The sequence below is a fragment of the Notechis scutatus genome, chromosome Z (genome assembly GCF_049901735.1).
Source record: "Notechis scutatus isolate UNSWTSFEM ecotype Mainland chromosome Z, rNotScu1.2, whole genome shotgun sequence".
In the NCBI taxonomy this organism is placed as follows: domain Eukaryota; kingdom Metazoa; phylum Chordata; class Lepidosauria; order Squamata; family Elapidae; genus Notechis; species Notechis scutatus.
Genome location: NC_142025.1, coordinates 6,260,499 through 6,286,490, shown reverse-complemented (window position 1 = coordinate 6,286,490; position 25,992 = coordinate 6,260,499). Strand labels below are relative to the sequence as shown.

Sequence of the window (25,992 nt, the reverse complement as noted above, 5' to 3'; positions counted from 1 at the left end):
AAAAAAAAGAGAGAGAGAGAGAGAGAGGGAGAGAGAGAGAGAGAGAGGAGAGCAATGCATTTGATTTAGGCAGTGATAATCAGCCATGACTTTCTTCCTTTGTACTTTATCTGCAGTTTGGTGACGGTAAGGAAATTTCTCAGTGCGATTAATAAAATAGTAACATGGTCCCCTGAATTCTGGCTAGCACGAGAGATAGATTCCACGTTGGCTGTGTGAACTTTCTAATGATTTAAAACATGACATTGCCTGGGAGAGGTGGGGAGGTGGAGGAGAAGGAGGAAAAGAAGAAGAGATATAGAACAAAAAGGGAGGGAGGTAGAGGAGGAGGAAAAAGGAGGAGGAGAATTAGAGGAGGAGGAGGAGAGGGAGCAGGAGAAAAAGGAGGAGGAGGGGGAGAAGAAGAAGAGAAGGAAGAAGAGGAAATGGAGAAGGAGGGGAGGAGGAGGAGGAGGGGGAGGAGAAGAAGAAGAAGAAGAAGAAGAAGAAGAAGAAGAAGAAGAAGAAGAAGGAGAAGGAGAAGGAGAAGGAGAAGGAGAAGGAGAAGGAGAAGGAGAAGGAGAAGGAGAAGGAGAAGGAGAAGGAGAAGGAGAAGAAGAAGAAGAAGAAGAAGAAGAAGAAGAAGAAGAAGAAGAAGAAGAAGAAGAAGAAGAAGAAGAAGAAGAAGAAGAAGAAGAAGAAGAAGAAGAAGAAGAAGAAGAAGAAGAAATAATAATAATCAAATCTGGTCCCTTTCTGGGAAGACAGGAAATTATCCAGGTGGATCAACTCTTGACCATGTACCTTTAGGGCCTCTTATGAGACTCACAATATACAGCTTAGTTAAAGTGGGCTTAGAACACCAGAAGCTACTGAAAAAAATTGGCTTTTTTAAAATTAACGATTCTCGCCTGAAATCCACGCTTGCTGCACTGTAACACTAAGGGTAAATGAATAAAAGAGCCATATCTACTATGGTAACCAGCAGTACTATAATTAAAAATATTGCCTTTGCCATCACGAAGTAATTGTAACTGTATGTTTACTCCTGAGTCTTTGAAAAGGTTTCAGCCTTCTACCATTGACCAAAATTTAACCTCTTCTCTTCCTTACAAGCCACATTAAGAGTGAAACTGCGTATTCTCAATATATCAAGCCGAGCCAGATAAATAAAAATGAAGGCAAATCTATAGCCAATCCAGTGAGAACGCACCGGCACTGATTTGATACAAACAAGGACAAATCACAGCATTCAATGCATTGCTACCAAAAATGCAACCTTCACACATATTCCAATACTTTTGAGCCTGGGCAAAATAACATAAATCAGAGAATAATCATGTATATTCCCTAGTGGCTGTTGTTTGAATGAAAAGGAAAAAGGTCCTAATACTCAACATTAAACTTGAATTAATTGTTAAAGCACTGAATAAAAGCCAATTGAGCATATGTGAAATACTTACCCTAAAGGGATTGCAGATGACAGATTACCTTCAAAGTCAAAAATTGTTTGTGAGGAATGAAATCATAAGGTTCTTTAACTTTGGGGAGAAGCGTTGGTATAGAAGTGGGGGCGGCCTTTGTGTGATTGGTAATTGAAACAAAAATAAAACCCTTCTCTTCACTGGTAGGATACTGCAAAATTTTACTATTGGTTCTGTGGCCATGGTTTGGGGGACGTGGCAGGGGAAGGATATACTGCAAAATCCCCATTCCCTCCCCACCCCACTAACCTGCTTTCCAGCTCCGTTCTCCTGCGCAGGGCAACCAAAGGAGACCCAGCCAATCAACTGGGGACTCGATGGGAGGCGGAGAACAGATGGGGGCAGGGCCAGTCAGAGGCGGGATTTGCCAGTTCTCTAAAGTCTAAACTATTCACAATCTCCACTACCGGTTCTCCAGAACTGGTCAGAATCTGCTGAATACCCCCTCTGTTTCTCTCCTTGCTTTTATATGTTATGTCCAATATTCCATTTTCCCCTTTCATTTCTGCTCTTGAGCCTAAGAAATGTGCATCCCTTGAGACACCCTTCTGATTTTTCCTCACTGAACAGTTTGTTCCTCCCACCTCCCACTCTTTCTCCGTTAAAAATCAGTGGCTCCATAAAGAGAGACAATGGGAAACCTCCAAGTATGGAAATCATGGGTGGAATTACATTCTAGTTGATTATTTTATAACTGTTTCATTCATGCTTTAAATTTTCTACCTGATCAGTAACACAATATCACAATTGGAAGAGACCTTGGATGTCTTCTAGCCAACTTCTGCTCAAGTAGCAGTCCTTGTAAAATTCTAGGCACGTGGCTCTTCTTCAAAGCTCCAGTGATGGAACACCCACAAGTTTGGAAGGAAGGAAGGAAAGAAGGAAGGGAGAGGGGAGGGAAAAAAGGGGGAGCGAAAGAGAGTGGAAGGGGAAGGTAGAGGAGCAGAGAAAGAAAGGAGATGGAGGGAGAAAGGAAGGAAGGAAGAAAAGAAGGAGAGGGAGGGAGGAAGCAGGGAGAGGAGGAGGGAGGGAGGGAGAAAGGGAGGAAGGAGGAAGAGAAGGAAAAAAGGAGAGGGAGGAAGGAAGGAAACAGGGAGAGAAGGAGGGAGGGTGGGAAGGAGGGAGGGAGGAGATTATTATGAAATTATTGATATAGCCCAGGGAAAATGGGGAAATACAAGAAAAAAAAACCCAAGCAACTGGAGCTTAGAAGATCAGATAAAGTTACAGGTCGTTTTTCTGAAACAAATGGTGATCTAATCCTACATATTGATCCTTCTGTGGGCAGTTTAATAATTTCTTCCTCTGCCTCATGATGTTTCTGTAAAACTCCTGGATAGAAATTTGAGCTTCTTACTACATGGTTTCATTTAAAAGCCATTCCTTCTGCTCTGGAAGTTTAGGGCAGGGATGGGGGGGATGGTTCTGTAGCACACACAGCCTTCAAAAAGTGCCTTGCACTTTCCTTGCACTGCTTCCCTATTGGTGATCACTGTCTTGGTTTAAATCTCTGCATGGCATTTTTATCTTGGGGGTGTTATTCGAGCTGAACTCCAGATGGAGGAGAAATGTGGCATTTATCATAAAAAAGAAAAAAATCATTGTGGATCATGAATTGGTCGGATAGTGCCAAGATACCGACAGGAGGGAGAGCTGCTGAACGAAAGGCTTCCCTCTCTTTCTACCCAGGGAAAGGCAAGATAATCTAAGGCTGCTTTGGCGTTCTGGAATCCTTCACTAGGCACTCTTGCAGAGAAGTGACGATAGCATGAAAAACGAAGCCAGGGAGGAGGGAAAAAAATGTATCAGGGAATTAGGAGCCACTTAAGAGTCCCAACTGTAGGTGACAAAAACTTCAGTGTGGTGTGTGGTGCAATACTGCTGCTCCTGGAAAACATCCAGGTAAATACTATCTCCTATTACAGGGGTCACCAAACTTAGCCACTTTAAGCCTTGAGGACTTCAACTCCCAGAATTCCTCATGCTGGCTAGGGAATTCTGGGAATTGAAGTCCACAAGTCTTAAAGTGGCTAAGTTTGCCAGACCCCTGTCCCATTGAAACCAGTGCTGATACTGACAGGAGAGTGGAATATTCAACTAAAGGCAGAACAAGAAGCAATTGTTGGAAATTAATCAAGTAGAGCAGGGGTCGCCAACCTTTTGGACCTCAGGGACCACCAAACTCATAATTTTAGATCCCAGGGACCACTAACCGGTTCTGTGGGCGTGGCCTAATTTGTGGGTGTGACTTGGTGGTCATGTGACTGACTGGGCATGGCTTGTATGTAACTATTATAAATATTTATATAAATATTGAATTTTTTGTTAAAAAAAGAGCAACTTTTACCCAAAATCAGGCAAAGCAGGCAGGCAGATTGAGTTGCTCACAGAGTCATTCAGTGATCTATCTATCTACCATCGGCTAGCTCAGTCTCTCAAATTTGCTTGCCGTGAGTCTGCACTGAATTTGCTTGCAAACAAACCTTCAGTCCTAAGGGAGGTTCGGCTGTGCTCAGCTAGAAAGCAAGAAATCCAACCATTTCCTGCTTCCTAGCTCATCTAAATCTCCCGGCACAGCAGAACAGCTGATGGTTGGAAAAAGGAAAAATAGCAACTTAGCAGACAAGTTTGCCGGGTAAGGAGTGAGTGGGCGGGGAAGTTTCCCACGGGCCATGTGGGCTGAGCAGCCTTGTGTTCCTGTGCAGCCTGGATTAATTGCTTTGGGGGGGGTGTTCTGGGGGTGAGATTTCTCTGCGGCCCACCAAAATTTTCTCACGGCCCACCAGTGGGCAGCGGCCCATCGGTTGGCAACCGCTGAAGTAGAGAACCGACCTACAAATAAGGAGAAACTTCCTGACAGTGAGAACAATTAATCTGTGGAACAGCTTCACTCCTGAAATTGTGGGTGCTCCATCGCTGGAGTTTTCAGGAAGAGACTGGACACTACAGCCGTCTGAAATGGCATAGGATCACGGGTGGGATGTTACTGGTTCGGCCCAATTCTATAGAACTGGTAGCACCAAAGAGCAGCTGACATCGGACTAGTTGCAGCGACCTTCTAGTTGTCTGTTTGGCTCACCTGCCCGCCCAGGCTCTTGGCTGTCCTTTATTTCCTGCTTTTTCAACCTCAGCTACTTTGCGCGGCACAGCTGAAGTTGAAAAAGCAGGAAAGAAGAGGATTTTCAAATGCTGTGCACCCGCGCACTGCACTCGTCAGCTGTCCGGGCAACACAGCTGATGTTTTTTTTGCAAATGCTGTACATGCACATGTAGCGCGCAAAACGCACTCTCACTGAACTAGTAGTAACACCGTTGAATCCCACCCCTGCATAGGATCTCCTGCTTGAGCAGAGGGTTGGAACAACAAGGTTATTCTGTTAATTTAGACTGAATTTATTTCGGATATAAGAGTAGGGGAAGATTTCATTTTCATTTCACTTTTTTTCAGGAAAAGAAAGGCATCCAGCAAACATCCTGGAGCTTAAAACCAGTGGACTGTTGCCAACTGCCAATGAAAATAAAAAGTGAGCACAACTGATAAAATAACAGGGCCATGATATGAAATCATACTTAGTAGTCAAACAATTAAGCCTTGTTGGAGGTGGAAAACAACTAGAAGCAAGCTAGGCTTGGTTTTGGTTCTTTTTCTTTTCCAGTCTATTAAAAGCCCCTCTTTATCTCAGTCGTTTACCCAAGCAAACATGTGAGCTATCTAGCTGCTTGTAGCTAGCAAAGTTGCAAAAGCTCAGTTCTTGGAAACTCTATCTGAAAATACAGTAACACTGTAGGAAAATGAAATTGAATCACAACTCAGCCATGAGAAGATTAAACAGGGAGATGAGAAGCAGGAAGAGGGGACTTGATGTTAGAGGCAATGTTGATTTTCCCACCCCCAAATGAAGTCTTTGTGAGTCTGTCCTCCTTCCCCTGCTCTTGTGCCAATATATTGCTTTCTTCAGTGAGACCAATTTACGACAAATGTTCCCATCTCAGAGTCCATTCCTGACAATTCCAGAAACCAGTTTGGTGTAGCAGCTAAAATGATGGGCTAGAAACTAGATAAGCATCAGTTCTATTCAACTACTTACACGTGAAAACTGCTTGAGTGACTTTGGCCTAGTCCAGAGGTCTCCAAACTTGGCAACTTTAAGCCTTGTGGACTTCAACTCACAGAATTCTGGGAGTCTACAAGTCTTAAATTTGCCAAGTTTGGGTACCCCTGGCCTAGACACTCTCTTTCAGCCCAACACACCTCATAAAGGGGTAGGTGTAGGAGAAATAGGAGATGGAAGCATTAGGTATGTAGGCTGCCTTGAGTGGGATAAAGACATGATAACAAAATAAAGAAGAAACTCTACAGATGGGCTGGGAAAAACCCCTGCTTGGAGTTGTCATCAGTAGGAATAAACCGTTCTGAACCAGGTGAATCAAAAGTTCTGCTCAAAAGCATTTTCCTTTGATTACAGTAACTGTAACTGATCAGCGCGACTGATCATGGGAGCTGCTTCAATAGAAGCCAGCCGTGGGTTGCAGCTGGCAAAAAAGCCAATGCAGTCCTGCGCTGCATCAACAGAGGGATAGCATCAAGATCACGTGAAGTACTAGCACTGCTATATACCGCTTTAGTAAGACCATGATTAAAATACTGCATCCAGTTTTGGTCATTGCGATATAAAAAAGATATTGAGAATCTTTTTAAAAAGTGCAGAGAAGCAACAACAGTGATTATCCGGCTGGTTTGATGGAAAGAAGGACTAGGAGTGACATGATGGCAGTCTTCCAATATTTGAGGGGCTGTCACAAAGAAAGGGGGGGGGGTTCAAGCTATTTTCTAAAGCACCTGAAGGCAGGATAAGAACCAATGGATGGAAACTCATCAAGGAGAGAAGCAACCTAGAACTAAGGAGAAATTTCCAGACAGTGAGAATAATTAACCAGCGGAACGACTTGCTTTCAGAAGTTATGGGTGCTCCAACACTGGAAGCTTTAAAGAAGAGATTGGACAAACATTTGTCTGAAATGGTATATAGGGTTTCCTGCCTGAGCAGGAGGTCAGACTTGAAGACCTCCAAGGTCTCTTCCAATTCTATTATTCTGTTATAAATAGTTGCAGGAACTGGGAATGTCTAGCTTAACGAAAAGAAGGACTAGGGGTGACATGATAGCAGTCTTCACGGAGAAGAGGGGGTCAGCCTGTTTTCCAAAGCATCTGAGCACAAGACAAGAAGTAAGAGATGGAAATTTATCAAGGAGAGAACCATCCTAGAAATAAGAATTCGTATCTTATGAAACATATGGAAATGGACTGACATCTTTCAAAATAGTCATGACTGTTGGTGTCTCTAACCTCATGGCCTGTTATCCAGGATCTAATGACCTGGACTTCATTAACCAGGAACTAATAAAAGCCGTGTGTGAATGGTCTTTTCTCATCTGCCTGCAATGCAGGATAAAAGGTTGAGAGATATGGGAGTCCCTCTCCCACCCTTCTTATCTCAAACAATGAGATATGATTAGTATATAGTTGAGGGAGATAAGCGGTTAAGAAACAGAAATATAAAAATAAATATAGAGTAGTTAATCTTACTCCAATATTTGGAATTGTATTTCAATTCAGATTCAAGGTTAAAGAGAGATCCATCCTAAAGGTAAGGAGAAATTTTCTGACAGTGAGATCAATTAATCAATGGAATAGTTTGCCTCCTGGACTTGTGCTCCATCATTAGAGGTTTTCAGAAGTAGACAGGACAGGCATTTAACTGGGATGATTTAGGATCTCCTGCCTAAATGAGCAGTGGGTTGGACTAGAAGACCTTTGGGGTCCCTTCCAGCCCTACGATTCTGTGCTCTATATTCTAAGCTTGAAATCTGCATCTGCAAACAGCAGAAAGGGCTCCGATGATTGTAACAAAACAAAAACAAAAGGGCGGGATGCTCAAACAGCGACGCGCAGAGCTGGAATTTTAAATATATACCTTATTTGCATCCATGAAATGTTGGATGATACAGTAAACAGCTAATTCATGAACTGTGCTTGTTTTCTAGCACCCATCACCCAAGGTTACTGTGTTATTTTGGGAAGGGACTATAGCTCATTGACAAATTATATGCAAGCAGATTTAATCTCTGATTCAAAGGGATCTTCTCAAGGCAATGGAAAAGTGGTCTGTAAGCAGCCAGAGATCAAAGCTGACAATGCTAGGCTAAATATCTGTCAAAAGGTAATCTGAGTCATCTTCTTGGGTCCACAGGAAATGTTGTTTGTTGCCTATCCTCTGGCTTCTAAGAGTACAGAAGACATAATCAACACCTATTCTACTCAAGTGTGCATTGCTGGAAGATAAAAAGAAAACCAATTGTTTTTCAAGGAAGTAGGATTTTTGAACGGAGTACAAATGCCCTTGCGAAGTCATCTTCTTTCTTCATGGATGTCTACTTAGAGGACGTTTTGTTGTTAAAGAGATATGATGGAACCATTACCAAGGCTGGCTTGTTGATCTCCCCAAGATCTTTCCAATAATGGCTCAGTTCAACATTACGTTCAAACCATTGTCAGCAAATGTTGATATCTATGTTCTCATTTCAAGAAAAAAAATTGAGGGGGTTCCACCTATGCTTCAAACCACCTGAGGGCAGGACAAGAAGCAACAGGTGGGAACTTATCAAGAAGAGAAGCAACCTGGAACTAATACAGAGAAATGCTCTGATAGTGAAAACAAATAATCAGTAGAACATCACTGAAGGCTTTCAAGAAGAAATTGGACAGCCATTTGTCTGGAATGGTGTAAGATCTCCTGTTCAATGGGGTGGGGGGGTTGGATTGGAAGACCTCTAAGATCCTTTCTAACTCTGCTATTCTGTAATTCATAATAGTCTAAGCTGGAAAAAATATATAATACTGGGGTTTAATGTGATGGCCTGTTTTTCATTACATACTTAAATATAATGTAATTTAGCCACTGAAGCTTATAAACCAGGTTGAAAAATAGCCTGGAATTCCATGTCATCAAGAGCAGGGGTTGCTTTCCTCGCTGGGGATCAAGAGCAGGGGTCTTTGCTGGCTGGGGAATTCTGGGAGTTGAAGTCCGCCAGGCTTAAAGTAGCCAGGGTTGGAGACCATTGATAAAGAGCATAATATAAAGGCATGGTAAGGTCTGGTTTTTCCAGCATTATCTCTGTTCTTCATCAGATCAAGTTTAGGCCAATTCAAGATATTTTGTCTAGTAAGGATAAAAAGACACATGTAATATTTTCTAGCAAATCAAGATTTCAGCCCAATATTTTGATTTAGTTCTCATGGGAATATTGTCTGCTGACCCAGCACAAGCCCACTGAAGTAAGGGCATTGCATTTTGCCTTCTAGTTTTTTTTTTGTTTTTTTTAGAATTCTACTTGCTATTTTAAGGCCCCTGTCTCAATATTACTAATTGCAAGCAGAAAAAACAAACAAACTGATAAAAACATTTGGCTCTCAAATTGTGCATTGTCGAGAAATATTTGGTGCGTCATGACATAGATCTATGCCATGCCCTATTAAATGAACTAGAAAGTTGGGTTCTGCAAAAACAGCATAAAATGGACTCACTCTCCTTTCCTATCCCTATAAAGAGAGATATTTGCTAGTTTAACATCCAACAACAAAAAAATGCGAAACCGGACTATTTATTTATTTGGGAGCCTTAAGCATAGAAGAGTTTAAGCACAACTGCTTCATTACAAAGAAAGGGAAACATGGACCTTCTGATTTAATTATTTCATAGCAGGAAAGGAACTGCAGAGACAATCCTTGCTGAACCTCATTTGCAATCTGGTAAATAGGCAAGAGAGCCTGAAATAAACAGGAAATCCCACAAATGTGAGACAACTAGGCATGCATTCAGATTAACATAAATGTCTGCTTTTCGACAGTTCCTTTCTGTCTTCATCTCTAAGAAACATAAAACTTATCCAAGAGAAAATGGAGTCAGATTACACCATTACAAACACACTCTGAAGGTGAACTACTGCCATCTTTATCTGTTTTCACAACTAGCAATAGCAGTAGCAATAGCAGTTAGACTTATATAATGCTTCACATTGCTTTTATAACTCTCTCTAAGCAGTTTACAGAGTCAGTCTATTGCCCCCAACAATCTGGGTCCTCATTTTACCAACCTCGGAAGGATAGAAAGCTGAGTCAACCTTGAGCCCCATCAGGACTGTACTTGCAATATACGTTCTAACCACTGTGCCATCACAGCCCTTCCTACTGAAGTTATCCATATGCAGGACTGGTGTAACTCGTTTCAACATGTCTGGAAACACCAGAAATGTGTTGAAACATGTAAATTCCTTAAATCACTGGAAAATATAATGTACCATCAAACATATTGGAGAAGCATATCTCGCTTCATAAATGGCCAGGCAATGAATCTCCTCTTTCTAGAAACGTAACATGACCCCCAACAGATAATTGCAGAAACTTTAAAGATATGCTAAATGAGCAAGTTTAATTGCAAATAGGAAAGATGCAACATGCACACAGAAGATCCATCCATCACAGAGCACAGGAATCAAGGCTTATTTGTGCACATGTCAGATTAAACACAGATTAAGGAACTCTGGATTGGAGACAGAATCTTAGGAGAGCCATTTCTTCCATTGTAGCAGAATAATTTACTAGGAATGTCCCTTCAATATGACATTTGCTATCCTATGGCACATACTTGAATAATCTAAAAACCACATAAAAGTCCCCTTTTCCATTGGGCTTCCCCTCCCCGCAAAACAGATTTTCATCTAAATTTAATTAATCCGACATTTCATATCGAACCAAGTGGACATTTCCTTGGTCAAGAGACATTTCTAATGATAGATGAAATTTAAACTCACCACTTGAAGCAGAGCCAGGTACCCAGCGCCGACATTGTCAAAGTTGACTTTCACTACGGTCCAGTACAACTCTCCAGTGTCATTCATACTTTGACACTCACTCTTGTTGTTGACAATTGTGTGGTTCAAAGGCTCATCGCCTTCTGTTTTGTTAATGCATTTCCCAAATTTGCCGGCAAACAAGTTGACTCCCATGATGCTGAAGATGAGCCAAAAAATGAGGCAGACAAGCAGAACATTCATGATTGAAGGGATGGCCCCTACCAAGGCATTCACTACCACCTTTGACGGAGGAGAAGACAACATTCAATTAATTGCAATGGATTTGCTGCATAATCCCACCTAGAACCTGAAGTTGCTCTACACATCTCCTAATTCAAATTATACACCCCGAAAAAAGGCATTAAAAATAAAGTTATTTAGCAAATGTAAGTATGAAAGTTCCTTCTGTTTATTGTCTTTTTTTTAAAGGAAAGACTAAAAAAGACTTATTCAATGGACTTTCTACAAGTTCATTCAACTCAGGGAATTAACTAATTTATCCATCCAAGATTTTGTGTTGGTCTAAATAAAAATTTATTGATACCGTACAGGTAGTCCTCGGCTTACAACAGTTCATTTAGTGGCCGTTCAACATTACAATGGCACTGAAAAAAAGTGACGACCATTTTTCACTATACACCAGTTGCCGCTTCTCCATGGACATGTGATCAAAATTCAGGCAACGGACTCATACTTATGACGGTTGCAGTGTGTCCCAGGGGCAAGTGATCCCCTTTTGTGACCTTCTGACAAGCAAAGCCAATGCGGGAAGCCAGATTCGCTTAACGACCGTGTTACTAACTTAACAAATGTGGCAAGAAAAGTCATTAAATGGGACAAAACCCACTTAACAACTATCTATTTTGCAAAATAAATCTTGGACTCAACTGTAGTTGTAAGTTGAGGACTACCTGTATGTAGTTTATTTAGCACCGCTTTGATATCTCAGCTCTTCTCACCAAGATACAATTCCCTTCCATTGACAGCTATATGAAAATAAGTGTCAGACTCACAGCTTCCCAGATGCTGAAGCACAATGTGGAAATGCCTCTTTAGTTGCGCTGACATGGAGCCATTAAAGCAATATTCCATTTCTGGAACCAAAGTTGCTTTTATAATGTAGTGTCCTGCTCCCTAATTTATCTTGGCCATCAAAAGCATGTAGAAGAGCAATATTTTATGTATCATTATTGTCATAAAATGCTTTTGCCAGCTGAGAGTCCACTGTGTAGGGCTTACTACACGTTTAATATTTATAGGAACCTATCTTCTGATTAATAATTAATATAGTATTGTTTATCAAAGCTCTAAGATGCATTGGCATACCTATGGCTCCAGTAGATATGTCTAGAATGAGAAAGGGAGATTTTCTTCCAATTAACAAATATATCCAAGGTATAATCTTTTGAAACTCACATCCAGTTTGTACAAACATGCACACATACTATAGATACGAGCAATTCCTGTATGTTTGAGTATGCATTCACATGGAACAATGTAATGTATGAACTGCATATTCAAGCTACTGTGGACATGATTATTAGGTACATAGCTATGAGAATTGCTGCAAATTATATTCATGGTCATCTGTGTAAACATTCTCAGAAAGAGTGCACGGTTCTACATAGTTGAACTGTTCATTTGTTCAAAACACCTGCATACATCATTTCCACTCATTGCCTATTAGGGCCTATCACCACAATAGTTTGAAATCAATCCCATAAGACAAGTTTTGATGACATTTAAAACTGAAATACAATTTGGATTGGAGCTCCAGATTTTACTGATTAGACACCTGTAAATCAATGAAATCCTAGAAGATTGAGGGCACTACCCATAAAACCAATTCAGGTACTGAATGATATAACTCAAGATCTCGAGACTTGGCAACTTTAAGAATTCCCGAGTCAGTCATGCTGGCTAGGGAATTCTGGGAGTTGAAGTCCACAAGTCTTAAAGTTGCCGAGTTTGGAGACCCCTTGTCTCATTCATACAGTGGAAGAAGGTGACCCTTTCTCCACTAGAGAAAGGAAAAAAAATTCTGCTCAGTGGCTTGATCTGATCTTTATTGTCATTTCCCCATTTTCTGAATATGGTCACGATGCATACTAGCATCTACTTTGAACATTTTTGTGACTATAATACAGGACTGTTTTCCCAGTCATTGATTTATCACTGGAACACATTCTAGTAACAGAAATTTAAAGGAATTCCTCCTTGCTTTCATTGTCCAAGTTTTCATATAAATTTCATACATCTACAAATTTCTGCTTTCTTATATCTTCCCAGCAGGATCAATGAGCAATATACATTATTTCATGAGACACACAAAGATAATACTGCATAGCTGAGGACAGAATTATGTAAGATCTGGTCAAACAACAAAGAGTAAATTGGAATGAGGCCAATCCACTTTGGAAAGGTTTAAAACCAAAGAAACATACATCAATCAAGGCAAGATAACACCATTGTGGTAAGAAAAGTCACATTTGCAATATTGTATTGAAGCAATGGAGATGGATATTTTAGCAGGATAAGAATTATCACCCCAGGCATGAAACATTTGAGTAATATTGACATGCACTCCAACAGACAATACAATAAATTACAGACACATCACTCAAGTCTTCAGTCACCAATCTCAGGTATAAAGAAGGGAAGAGTTATGCACACAGAACATTAAAGATTCTATATACTGTACTATTCAGCAAAAGACAATATTGACTAAACAAAAAATGTTGGGTGGAACTGCAATTGCCTTGTGTTCAGCTGATCCGAGCTGCATTACTTGGAAAAGTTTCTCACAATTGTTATTTTCACTGGCTTAAGACAACCTGGCCAGCTCAGTAACATTTCTCCTTGTTTTTTTTTTTTTTTACCAAGCACAAATATGTCTCTTTGTTGATTTGTGTCTTTGATCTTAGTATCAGCTTTTACTTCATCTTCCTTGGATTTCTGGAATGGAGGCTAAGCTGTATTGATCTCAGGAAACAACACGTATTTTCAAGTGTAAATCGAATTATAGGAAATGTTACATCTTATCTAATGAGTCTGTTGTAGGCTTTCGGGGCAAGCCAATAATACAGTTAGTTTATTTCAGTATAGCATGTGCACTTCTGTGTGTTTCAAGGTATAATTTATTACACTTTAATTACATAATACTGATATTATGAAGTTCCTTTGAAAACTTCATAGATCATATTGTTTGAAAGATTTACACTCTTTTTTTCCTCGAGGAATCAAGGTGGTGCATGCAGCATTTTTGCCTTTAATTTTATCTCCTCAAACAAACACAGACTGGGTTGAACTACCAGAGTGAAATAAGTATCTGAGATTGAAGATGTATCTGGGCTTCCCCCATCCCAGAACAGCAATTTAACCATTACATCACATTGATTTAGGGAATGAATATTGAGCATTCACTTATTGTCAATTTTTCTACTTGTATTGCACAACATTAGTTCAAATCAGCCTTCACCCATTGTAATGGAATGCATGGATGACTTTTTTATTTTTATTTAATTTATTTATTTATTTGATTTGTCAATTGCTTACAAGATAATAGGTATAAGTATATACATAGTATAAGTATATACATGAATACATGAAATGGGTACATATAAGAAAAATAAAAGAAACAATAGGACAGGGACGGTAGGCACATTGGTGCGCTTATGCACGTCCCCTACAGACCTCTCAGGAAAGGGGTGAGGTCAATAGTAGACAGTCTAAGGTTAAAGTTTTTGGGATTTGGGGAAGAAACTACAGAGTCAGGTAGAGTATTCCAGATATTGACCACTCTGTTGCTGAAGTCGTATTTCCTGCAATCAAGTTTGGTGTGGTTAACCTTGAGTTTGTATCTATTGTGTGCTCTTGTGTTGTTATGGTTGAAACTGAAGTATTCATTGACAGGTAAGTCATTGCAATGTATGATTTTATATACCATACATAGATCAGACCGAAGACGGCGTAATTCAAGGTTTTCTAGGTCTAGAATTTCGAGTCTGGTGGCATAAGGTATTCTACAACGAGTAGAGGAGTGGAGAACTCTTCTTGTGAAATATTTCTGGACTTTCTCAACTGTGTTAATATCAGATACATAATGTGGGAAAGAGAAGAAAGAGAAGAGAAGGTATAGCTAATCATCAGCTTACAACTAAAACTGAGCCCCAAATTTATGTTGCTAAGCGAGACATTTGTTTATTGAGTTTTGCCCCATTTTACGAACCTTCCTGCCATTTTTGTTAAGTGAATCAACGAAGTTGTTAAGTTAGTGACACGGTTGTTAAGTGAATCTGGCTTCTCCATTTACTTTCCTTGTCAGAAAGTCACATGACTACCTGTATGCCTAGGAAACGATTAGAGAAGGGGGCAGGAGCCCCCAGTCCCCTAACAGCCAGAGAGAGAAACTAAGAAAAAAGACTTATCCTAATGGAACAAGCAATTGAAGTTTGTTCCTTCACACTTACAAGATTCTGTTTATGTAGCTTTCTTACAATAAAGGAGATTTAGCTCACCTAGATGTTTTCTGTCTGGTTTACCTGGGTGGGATGACACCCACCTGATAGCCAAGTAAGTGAGGAGAAGCTGATTCAGAAACATCAACTTCCTTCATTTTAAAGCTTGTTAAGTTACTCATTCTATCTCACAGGCTGTCTGTTTAATAATGGTCTGTGGAAACCAGGAGGAGGAATTGTGTGGGACAAAGTTTTTCCTCAGAAACAGGAACTGTGTAGTCAATAACTACAGGTAGTCCTTGACTTACAACCATTCATTTAGTGATTGTTCAACATTACAACAACATTGAAAAAAGTGACTTATGACCATTTTTCACGCTTAGGAGTATTGCGGCATCCCTGTAGTCACATATTTATAATGGTTATAATGGACACTACAACCATTATAAAAAAATGTGACTACGGGGATGCTGCAATCATCATAAGTGTGAAAAATGTTCGTAAGTCACTTTACATGTGACCACCATTCGCGACTTTCTGACCAGGAAAGCCAATGGGGAAGTCAGATTCACTTAACAACCATTAGTAACTTAATGACTGCAGTGATTCGCTTAACAACTCTGTCAAGAAAGGTTGTAAAATGGGACAATACTCATTTAACAGCTGTCTCACTTAGCAAAAGAAATTTGGGCTCTTTGTTGTGGTCGTAAGTCAAGGACTACCTGTATTCCCCATGGAGACACTACTCCATAATGTTCCCAAAGAGGCGATGTGCTTAGTGGAGAAACTGTTGGACAAGGAGCAGGGAGACCCCAGTCCAAGACCGCCCCAAGCCCCAGATTTTTGCTAGGTGACTTTGAGTCAGTCACGGTATCTCAAGCTAGCTATCTCACAAGATTGCAGTCACTGGTGTAACATCTTATGGAAAACACCTTGAGCTCTTGAGGAAAGGTTGGGTGTAAGTCTAACAAACAAGATTTACACTGACAGCCTATCCAATAGTGACTACAGGGAGGAAGAATGTGAATCAGGAACATGGTAAGAGGGGGCTGAGGTATATGTTAATGCATTAAAACATTGGTGAGAGCCCATCGTTGCATTGTACTGACCTTACCTTTCCTATGGCTAAATCCAGATTATTTGTATAGAATTCTGCAGAAGATGCCCACCATGGTGTGGATGTTCTTACCAAAATTTTGCAACGTTATCTCTAGCCATGGGAAACATACCAAGGATTAAATCAGGGGTCTCCAAATTTGGCTTGTGGATTTCAACTCTCAGAATTCCTCAGCCATTCATGCTTAAAGTTGCCAAGTTTGTTGACCCCTGGATTAAATAATAAAAAGATAACTTTGAATAAATAAATTGTCATTCTGTAAGACTACCTTGTCAAAGTCGCTTGCATTATTCGTGACAAAGGCTGCATCTTCATCAGCAATCAGCAATCTTGTCTCATCACAAGAAAATATTTATATTAATGGTAGCATGGAGAGACTGGTTACAAGAATGGGCTGTGCACTAAGGAATATTTTACCAGCAGAGAAAGATTTGGTGGGTTTTTGAGGAGGAGTTATGACGGTGTGTGTATATATACCTCCCCTTTTCTTCTCAAAGCAAGCAGACATGAGACGATTTAGTTTAGGTGCCTAATAGCCCAGGAAAACTTTCATGGATAGATCTGGCCTCACTGATCTTGTGGGTGCCATTTTTAATGACCAAATGAAGGCACAATTGCTTGATACCCACATAGTTATTATTTCTGTATGTTCCTTTCTTTTAACCCCCAGGCATTTTTACATTTCAATTGTTCCATTCTTTTTTGCCTGCACTTCCTGTTTTGTAATTACATGGTAACACAGGGGTGGGCAAACTACGGCCCGAGGGCCACATCCGGCCCGTTGGTCTTTTTAATCCGGCCCGCCGAAGATTGGTACAGAATTAAGGTTTGATGTGAATGATTGAATGATTGCATTCATTTGATTTTGACTTGTAAAGACAGGCATTTCGACACCAGGTAGCGGCCCATCTGTCAAATTTTAAAAGTCAATGAGGCCCCCGAGCCAAAAAGTTTGCCCACCCCTGTGGTAACAAGTAGTCCTTAGTTCATTTAGGGGTCTTTCAAAAGTTACAACAGCACTGAAAAAAGAGATTTATGACCGTTTTCCACACTTATGACCATTGCAGAATCCCCATGGTCATGTGATCAAAATTCAGATGCTTGGCAACTGACTCATATTTATGACGGTTGCAGGGTCCCAGGGTGATGTGATCAATGTTTATGACATTCTGACAAGCAAAGGCAACTGGGAAGCCAGGTTCATCTGACAACCATGATACTAACTTAACAACTGCACTGACTCACTTAACAAGTGTGGCAAGAAAGGTTGTAAATGGGGGCAAAAATCACTTAATAAATGCCTCACTTAGCAACATAAATTTTGGGTTTCATTGTGGCTATCAGTCAAGGACTACCTGTATTCCCCCCATGGTGGTGGTTGTTGTTTGATTTATTGTCATTTCATTATTTCTATTTTTCACCAGCCCAAATAGCTTTTGTTACTGGGCAGAGTTAAAAACAGAATAAAGAAATTGTATTAGCCAAATTCTGATAAGAGATGATCCCATATTAGGAAAATGACTGGGAGGCAGTGGTAATCATGGTAAGGATGATGGCAGAGACAAACGTATTTTGGTCCTTGACAGAGTAAATTTGTCCAGTGACCATCATTGCTACCCCATCATTTTTGTAAATACACTACAAGACATTTCAAAAATAAAAGAGGCGATTTGCAAATGGGAGCACCATGCAGAGTTAAGGACAAATGCACAAGATACAAACATACACAACCATGCAAATAAAAGTACAACAACAAATAGGGGCATGCAGTCCATGTCATCCTCATATCCAGAATTTCCCCGATCACTTTCCTGGGAGGTCACATAACAAAGCATAAAAACTCGGAGCAAAACATTTGACACTTCTCCAGGTGAATTATTAATAGCATAAAGCTCTGCTGCTGATGTTTTTACATCTTGGCCAAATTCCCTTTTAGGACAATGAATCTAAGAACCGTCAATAGCTGGATGTTTGGAAGAGACTATTATTGCGATAGAATGTGATGGATGAACTACAAATCTAGCAAAGCTAATTTCTTCAGTGCCAGGGAAGATTTTCACATGGGTATTTATTTTGAGTGTCCATCTGTAGCTTGGTCTGGAAACAGATTACTTTTAATTGTCCTGTAATGTAACAAGATCCAAAATAACTATCTGCTTCTTGAGTAGTTTTCCTTTTTTGAATAACAAGCTACTATGAGATACTGCTTTCTCAAGAATTATTATTTTATTTTTAAAAAATCTTTTTTGAAGAATTGAGAGAGTGGGAGGAAGGAAATTTCCAGGACTTCTGGAGAAATCATCTAAATTAACTGGGATCTAGATCAACCCAGACTAAACTCTACATTCCTGTTACTGCTTTGCAGTGCTCTTTTTCTATGGTCTTAGTTCAGAGTTCCTCACACCAAATATTTACTAAAGCAAAATTCAGCCAATATCTATCCAGGATAAATTCTCTGGTTAGGCTTTCTGTCAGATACAAGTAGTCCTCAACTTCCAACAGTTCAGTGTTGTTCATTCAGTTAGTGAACAGTTCATTTAATTACAATGGCATTGGAAAAAAGTGACTTATGACTGTTTTCACATTTAAAACCACTGCTAGCATCCCCATGGCAAAGTGATCAAAATCCAGACATTTGGCAACCTATTCATATTTATGACGTTTGTAGTGTCGCAGGGTCATGTAATTTCCCTTTTTGCGACCTTCTGACAATCAAGGTCAATGGGGAAGCCAGATTCTTTTAACAATCATGTCACTAACTTAAAAACTGCAACGATTCACTTAACAACTGTGGCAAGAAAAGTCATAAAATGGGGCAAAACTCACTTAACAACCATCTCGCTTAGCAACAGGAATTTTTGGCTCAGTTGTGGTTGTAAGTCAAGGACTGCCTGTATACAAGGAGGTTAGGAAATGCTAGAGTCCTGTTTTCATATATAGTTCAGCGTCTTCTTAAGATGGTTCTTATTTATTTACTTATTTAGTGTATGGACTTGAAATATATATTAACATTTCACCTAAACTAAAACAATAAAATATGAAGGTTGAAAGGTATCTACATTCATATACCAACATCTAACCTAAATAAATAAATATAAACCTAATAAATGCTTGGGCAGGGTTTTGGACTAGAAGACCTTTGAGGTACCTTCCAACTCTATTATTCTATTAACTATTGAAGGGCAGCATCTTTTATATAGAAAAAAAATCAGATACTGGACTACAGAATGTGCCCTTTCAGCTGGTGACCCAAAGTCACACCGAGGGGAGGATACCATGCCCCATTTACATAGTGAGTCCCAACAGATTCCTTGTGCTGTGCGAATCCTATTCAGGGTTGTCCATTGTCGGAGTGGTAGCCCAAAGGCCAGCACCTTTTGCATGGTCTCCTTTATATGTCTGGGAATTCATTTGCCTTTCACTGGTTCTTAGTATCTGTGCCTGAGAGCCAATTAAGGCCCAGCGGGCACCTAGGATGTCTCACAGAAGGGATGAAAACCTGTGTGGTCCTCCAGGGACTGCCAGGAATTGTAACAAAGCAACGTTTGGTGACTTCTAAAACCTTAAACTATCTATTCACTGATCAAGGCCATTAAAAGCAACAGCCTGATCATTCCTCTTCCCACCAACTCCAGAACTGGAGCAGCAGCTTTCTTAAATATTTTATAGATTCTGGGTCACATATTTTTGTTTTATTTTGCCTTCTTTGACCACTCAGGATGCCAAGGAAATTAAAACCAGAAGGGGAGAAGAGAGATATATCTTTTCAGTTCAAGGGCAGCCCAGATAGACATGTTGGGGAGAAGAACCTCTTTTTACGCCACAACCCATTCCGTCTTTGCCTTAAGCTGCTGTCCCATTCAGTTCTGATGCTTCAATCAATCCACTATCACAGGCACCATTAATTTCAAAGAAGTTGTGCCGAGTTCATTAATTTCAAAACTAGGTTTTTGGTTTCATAATATGTTCCCTGAGGGTGAGCCATTGGCTATTATCATCCTTCCTGCTTGATGTATTTGTACCTCGGCATTATAGCTACTTAATCTCTCTCTCCTGGGACTTGATCCCCCACTCTACCCTGCCCCTGGCACATTGTAATATGTAACATAGCCTGGTAATAACACTAAGCTTTAGTGTACCTGAGTCATGGTCGAATGTGGCTAAATTTACTAAGAATATTCAGGACAGGTATGTCTAACTATTCCTCATTCTAACTGAAAAGTCAAAGGCAGCATTTCTATTCCATTTTATTTATTTATTTTATTTATTTATTTATTTATTTGATTTGCCAATTGTTTACAAGATAATAAGTATAAATGTATACATAGTTGTGAATACATGAAATGGTTACATATAAGAAAAATGCACTCAGCTGGGAAACATATGTATGAGGGATCCTTGGTGCCCTTTGGGCTTCTCTGTTTTCCTGCAGACGTTTCATTACCCAAGTGGGTAACATCATCAGTGTTGTTACCTAATTTGGATAATGAAACATCTGCAAGAAAACAACCAAGCTCAGAGAGCACCAAGGACCCTAGAAAAAGTACAGAGAAGAGCAACCAGGATGATTAGGGGACTGGAGGCTAAAACATATGAAGAACGGTTACAGGAACTGGGCTTGGCTAGTCTAGTGAAGAAAAGGACCAGAGGAGACAGGATAGCAGTCTTCCAATATTTGAGGGGCTGCCAGAGAGGAGGAAGGGGTCAAGCTAATCTCCAAGGCACCCAAAGGCCAGACAAGGAATAATGGATGGAAACTGACCAAGGAGAGATTCAACCTAGAAATAAGGAGAAATTTCCTGACCGTGAGAAGAACCAACCAATGGAACAGAAGTTACCTTTGGAAGTGGTAGGAGCTTCATCCCTGGAGGCTTTCAAGAAGAGATTGGACTCCCATCTGTCAGAAATGGTGTAGGGGGGTTGGACTAGATGACCTACAAGATCCCTTACAACTCTGATTATCTGTTGTTGTTGTTGTTATTATTATTATTATTATTATTATTATTATTATTATTATTATTATTATTATTATTATTGTTGTTGTTGTTGTTGTTGTTATCTGACGCCTCTTGTTTCAACCCTGAGCTACAAATATTTTTCTTCATTGGTAAACGTATTTGTGGTATACACAACTCTAGCAAGCTACAGTGTCTTTAAGTGACATGAGCCTCACAACAAAATTGCATAATAGCCCAGTGGAATGTTGGAATATCTAACGCAACTCTTTTGCATCACGAGGCGTATTACCTGGCTACCCTTGTCCTCACTTCTATGGATACTTTTGGCTTGGAAAGAGTTTATTGACTTATTTTGCAGCATTTTTAATCCCATCTACTTTACTAGGAGGTTTACTCAAAGAGGCCTCGCCTTATGACCACCATGAAGCCCAAAATTTGGGTTGCTTAATGAGACATCTGTTTAGCACTATTTTATCAGTTTTCTTGCCACAATTGTTACCTTAGCAATACAATAGTTAAGTGAATCTGGCTTCTCTATTGATTTTGCTTTCAGCGGGGTCGTAGAAGGGCATCTCAATGTAATCGTCATAAATATGCTGACCTTCTGAATTTTGATCACATGATCATGGAGATGCTGCAACAGTAATAAGTATGAAAACTGCTCAAAAGTCACTTTTTCCATTGTTAACTTCGAACAGTGTGTTGTAGGTCGAGGGCTACCTGTACGTTTCCATTATGACCTGGGGTTGCAATGCATGTATATTATCAGTATACCGATGATACCACAATGAACTCTTCCAGTGGCTCCCCATAGACATGATGTCAACTAATAAAATATTTCTATGGTCTTTTTAGAGTTGCCAACAGAAAGGGAGGAGGGGGGAGCAGTGCAGCAGTTTGCAAAACCGAAACTGCATTCCATAAATGTTTTCAAAGTTAGTAACTAGGTGACTGAGGTTTCGGCCGTGCAAAATTCTAACTGGAGAGCATGATTGATGACTCTGGGCTATGGATGTGTCCCATAGGAGGATATGAATTACTATACACCCAGGGGATGGGGGGAAACCAGGGTCAAGGGTGAAATAAATGATGTGTCTCAGAGTTGGCTACACCTAGGCAGTGCTGGACAGTTTAACTCCCAACAAATCCTTTTTTGGAAGTTTGGCTTGAGACTCATGATTTAAATGGGGGTAACTGCTGGAATCCTGACACATGAAATGGTGGGGGAGACAGAGATGAACACTGAAGCACACCTTCTTCTATTACCATCCATTGACTCAGCGTAGTATGGAAGGAGTAGAATCACTACAAGGAGATGGGAATGATCTCTGATCCAATGATGATAGTATTCTTCTGCCTAGGAGTTGGGACTCCTAGGCAGAAGAATACTATCATCATTGGATCAGAGATCATTAAGAGAAGAATACTATCATCATTGGATCAGAGATCATTAAGAGTTTGGAAGGGCCATTATCCTGATACAGGTCAGCCACCAATTTAAGAACTTTTTGTTCCCACATTCTAAGTTTAACCTGACGTAAGCCACAGTTTTCATGAATAAAAGGTTAAGAACTATGTCTTCAGACTGACTTTAAACTGAAAGAATTAATCTAATATTGTTTGTTTTTCCCCTCATCTCCTTCAAATTAAAGACTCTACTTTAACTGTTTAAGGACTCTTCGGTGCCAATGTGGTTGTCCCAAACCAAAATCATGCTCTACTATGGATGCTGAATTTCTTCCCCTCATGACCAACTCAAGAATGACTACGAGCTACAGATAGGCCTCGACGTATGACCACAATTGAGCTCAACTTTTGTTGCTAAGCCAAGCAATGGCTAAGTGAATTTTGCCCCATTTTATGACCATTCTTGCCACAGTTGTTAAGTGAATCACTGCAGGTGTTAGATTAATAACACAGTTGTAAAGTGAGTCTGGCTTCCCCATTGACTTTGCTTGTCAAAAGGTTGCAAAAGGGCATACAAATGACCCCTGGGACACTGCAACCATCATAAATATGAATTGGTTCCCAAGGGTCTAAATTTTTATCATGTGGCTGAGGGAATGCTGCAGTGGTTGTAAAGGTGAAAAATCATCATAAGTCACCTTTTCAGTGGTGTTGTAACTTTGAACAGTTACTAAATACGTCGAGGACAATCTGTATTGAAATTCACATTACTAGAAAATCTGGTTTGATTGACGTGGTCGTGCCTTCTTTCTGCACACCCCAGATCTAAGGGATGTTGAGTCTTTTATATTAAAAAAAATCCCATTATAACATTCTCACACTCAATACAGTAGTCCTTCAGTGCCTGACTTCTGAACAGTGCTGGTGGTTGGGGGATATTTCAGCTCCCGTGAAGGCTCAGACGTATTCCTAACATTCCCGTGTGAATATTAATATTTAAGCTTACAAGTTTTTCACCTTCATTAAAAGCTGTACACTTTAATTAGATTTCTGGCATTTTTGAAAGATGGATTGTATTCTCGCAACCTTTCCTATTCAGATGATCTCTTGAAGGAGAGGCTTTGCTAAAAGCATTACTTCGTTCTGAACATGTCAGGAACACAATCTAACCTTCTCCAATTGGCACTTTCTAGGCGCACTGAAACTAGTTTCCAGAATTCACAGTATTTCTTGTTGCCCCACTGGGTAAGACAGAACTACAAATGAAACCTTAGCAACTTAGGGAATACGGGTTGCAACCATTGGTTTAGTGACCATTCGAAGTTACAGTGAAAAAGGTGACTTAGGAACGTGATTCAAAATTTAAATGTTGGCAACTGGTTCATATTTATGATGGTCATAGTGTCCCTGGGAGGGGTCATGTGATCATCCTTTTTTGTGACTTTCTGGCCCCTCAAAGTCACTGGGGAAGCCAAATTCACTTAACAATCATATTACTAACTTAACAACTGAGCGATTCACTTAACAACTGAGGCAAAAGGTCATAAAACGGGGTGAAACTCATTTAACTGGCTCGCTTAGCAATAGAAATTTTGGTTTCAATTGTATTCGTAAGTTGAAGACTACCTGTAGGATTAGTAATTAGTTCAATTACGTTTGGAAAAATAACACTTGTCTTTTAGAACTATTCTATTTGCAACTGGCCTAAATGGGCTGAAAATATCAAATTTGAATGAATCTTATAGGATATTGACTCATTTCTGTAGGAGGCTCCACTGTAGTTCAGAGTCTTCCACAAAATTGTGAGCAGCTGCAGGAAACCCAAAGTGTCTGAAATGCACTTGGCAAATTGGGCATTGATAGATGCTTTCATCTCTGTATTGATCTTTGCTCTATTAGCCTGCCTAGTCTAATGAACTGTACTTAAGACATTTGGGAAGAGGATGGTTTTCTTGAACAGCTCTCCACTGATTTGCTCTTAACCCTGTAAGGCGGTTTAATGATGCCCTGTATTAATACCTCGCTTATCCCTTTTTTTGAGTGACTGGACTGATCTCATGTCCCAAGCAGGAAGATTCTGAATTTTCCTGAACTCAGCTGATCAAATGAGTTGAGGAAGGAAAGAGGGGCAGGGAAAGCAGAAAGGTTCAGGAAGGAAAGATAGAAGAAAAAAAGAAGTCAATGGTCAGTGCAACACTTACTTATATAAGTGGAACTGAGGAATGCAGAATAAAAAAAATGTCTCCTATATTAGTTGTACATTAGCTGTACATGGATCACAAAATATTTGACCTGCTTTCTTTTCTTTTTCTCCTTTAATCCTTGAACAGGGACTAGACAGTCTTTTAAAAGGTGACCTGTCCTTTGAGAGTTGAACAAATAGGAGACTATAGGTAGTCCTTGACTTACAACAGCTCATTTAGTGACCCTTTGAATTTACAACAGCCCTGAAAAAAGTGACTTATGATCGTTTTTCACACTTACAACCACTGCAGCATCCCCATGGTTATGTGATCAAAATTTGCATGTTTTGCAACCGACTCATATTTATGACGGTTGCAGTGTCCTGGGGTCATATTTTGTGACCTTTGACAAGCCAAAGTCAATGGGGATGCCATATTCACTTAATAAACGTGTTACCAACTTAACAACTGCGGTGATTCACTTAACAATTGTGGCAAGAAATGTTGCAAAATGAGGCAACCCTCATTGAGCAACAGAAATTCTGGGCTCAATTGTAGTCATAAGTCGAGGGCTATTGATATTACCTGGCACAGATGCTTTTTTCTTCCTTCTGCCTAGCAAAGAGATGGTAGATGTGACAGTAAGTAAACAACTACTTGACTGAGTTTGATCATCCCTTCCATCAACTTTTCCTAGAAACTCAAGCAGGAGTTTTGTGCGAATTGATTTCTTATAAAAGAGTTATAAATGGAATTTTCATTTTATAAAATTATTTAACTCGGTTGAAAATTGTGTTTAAGCCACTGAAATAATTAATACCTAGCTACAAATAGTTCATTTCCTTTCAGCTGTTTGATTTGCTACCTTGGCTAATTTTTTAAGAAAAGAGAAGTGTGCATTTAAAAGAAAGAGCAATAAAACCAAATACAGTATATCAATTAAGAAATTCAACCATGCTTTTAACTACAAATAATATATTTTGCTCCTTTGGTTTTATGCAAGCAGACTGCATTACTTATTCTTCAATTAGGGAGAAGATTAAATGTACCATTATGGCACCATCATGCAAAAATAAACAAGAAAGGATTATCCAACACAGACCTATATGCACACCTATGCACGCACGCACACACACACACAAATGCCATGTTCACAAATAAAGTGAGATAGTAACCAAGCATACAAATGAACACCTCTCCAATTGCAAAAGTACCTTGTAACAGACTTGGGCTGCAAACAGAAACCCTCTTTCAGAGTCTTGCAAAGTTTTACAAATCCTCAGTTATCAGAAAATAATTTGGCACATTTGTGAGCATGGTTAAACAAAAAGAGTAAGCAAGCAAAAGACATAGCAACATTTATTTATTGCAAACGCGTCTTTTCTTTTTAGTATTTCCCCTCATCTTGATCACATACTTAGCAAACTGTGTTTCATTCTGCAAACGCAAACATTGCATTTTTCTTTTTTTTTATGTTTGCATCTCCTCTATATA

At 39.8% G+C, this 25,992-nt stretch overlaps 1 protein-coding gene across 7 annotated transcripts in view; it reads right to left on the bottom strand.

Moving 5' to 3' along the window:
* Nucleotides 1–25,992, bottom strand: part of LOC113419511 (sodium channel protein type 5 subunit alpha-like) — a 377,390-nt gene that overhangs the window by 14,529 nt on the left and 336,869 nt on the right. For all 7 annotated transcript variants that reach the window (XM_087947846.1, XM_087947840.1, XM_087947841.1 and 4 more), the window contains one exon: nucleotides 10,335–10,616. In XM_087947846.1, the coding sequence (XP_087803972.1) occupies nucleotides 10,335–10,616 (282 nt within the window). The remainder of the gene's footprint in view (nucleotides 1–10,334; nucleotides 10,617–25,992) is intronic.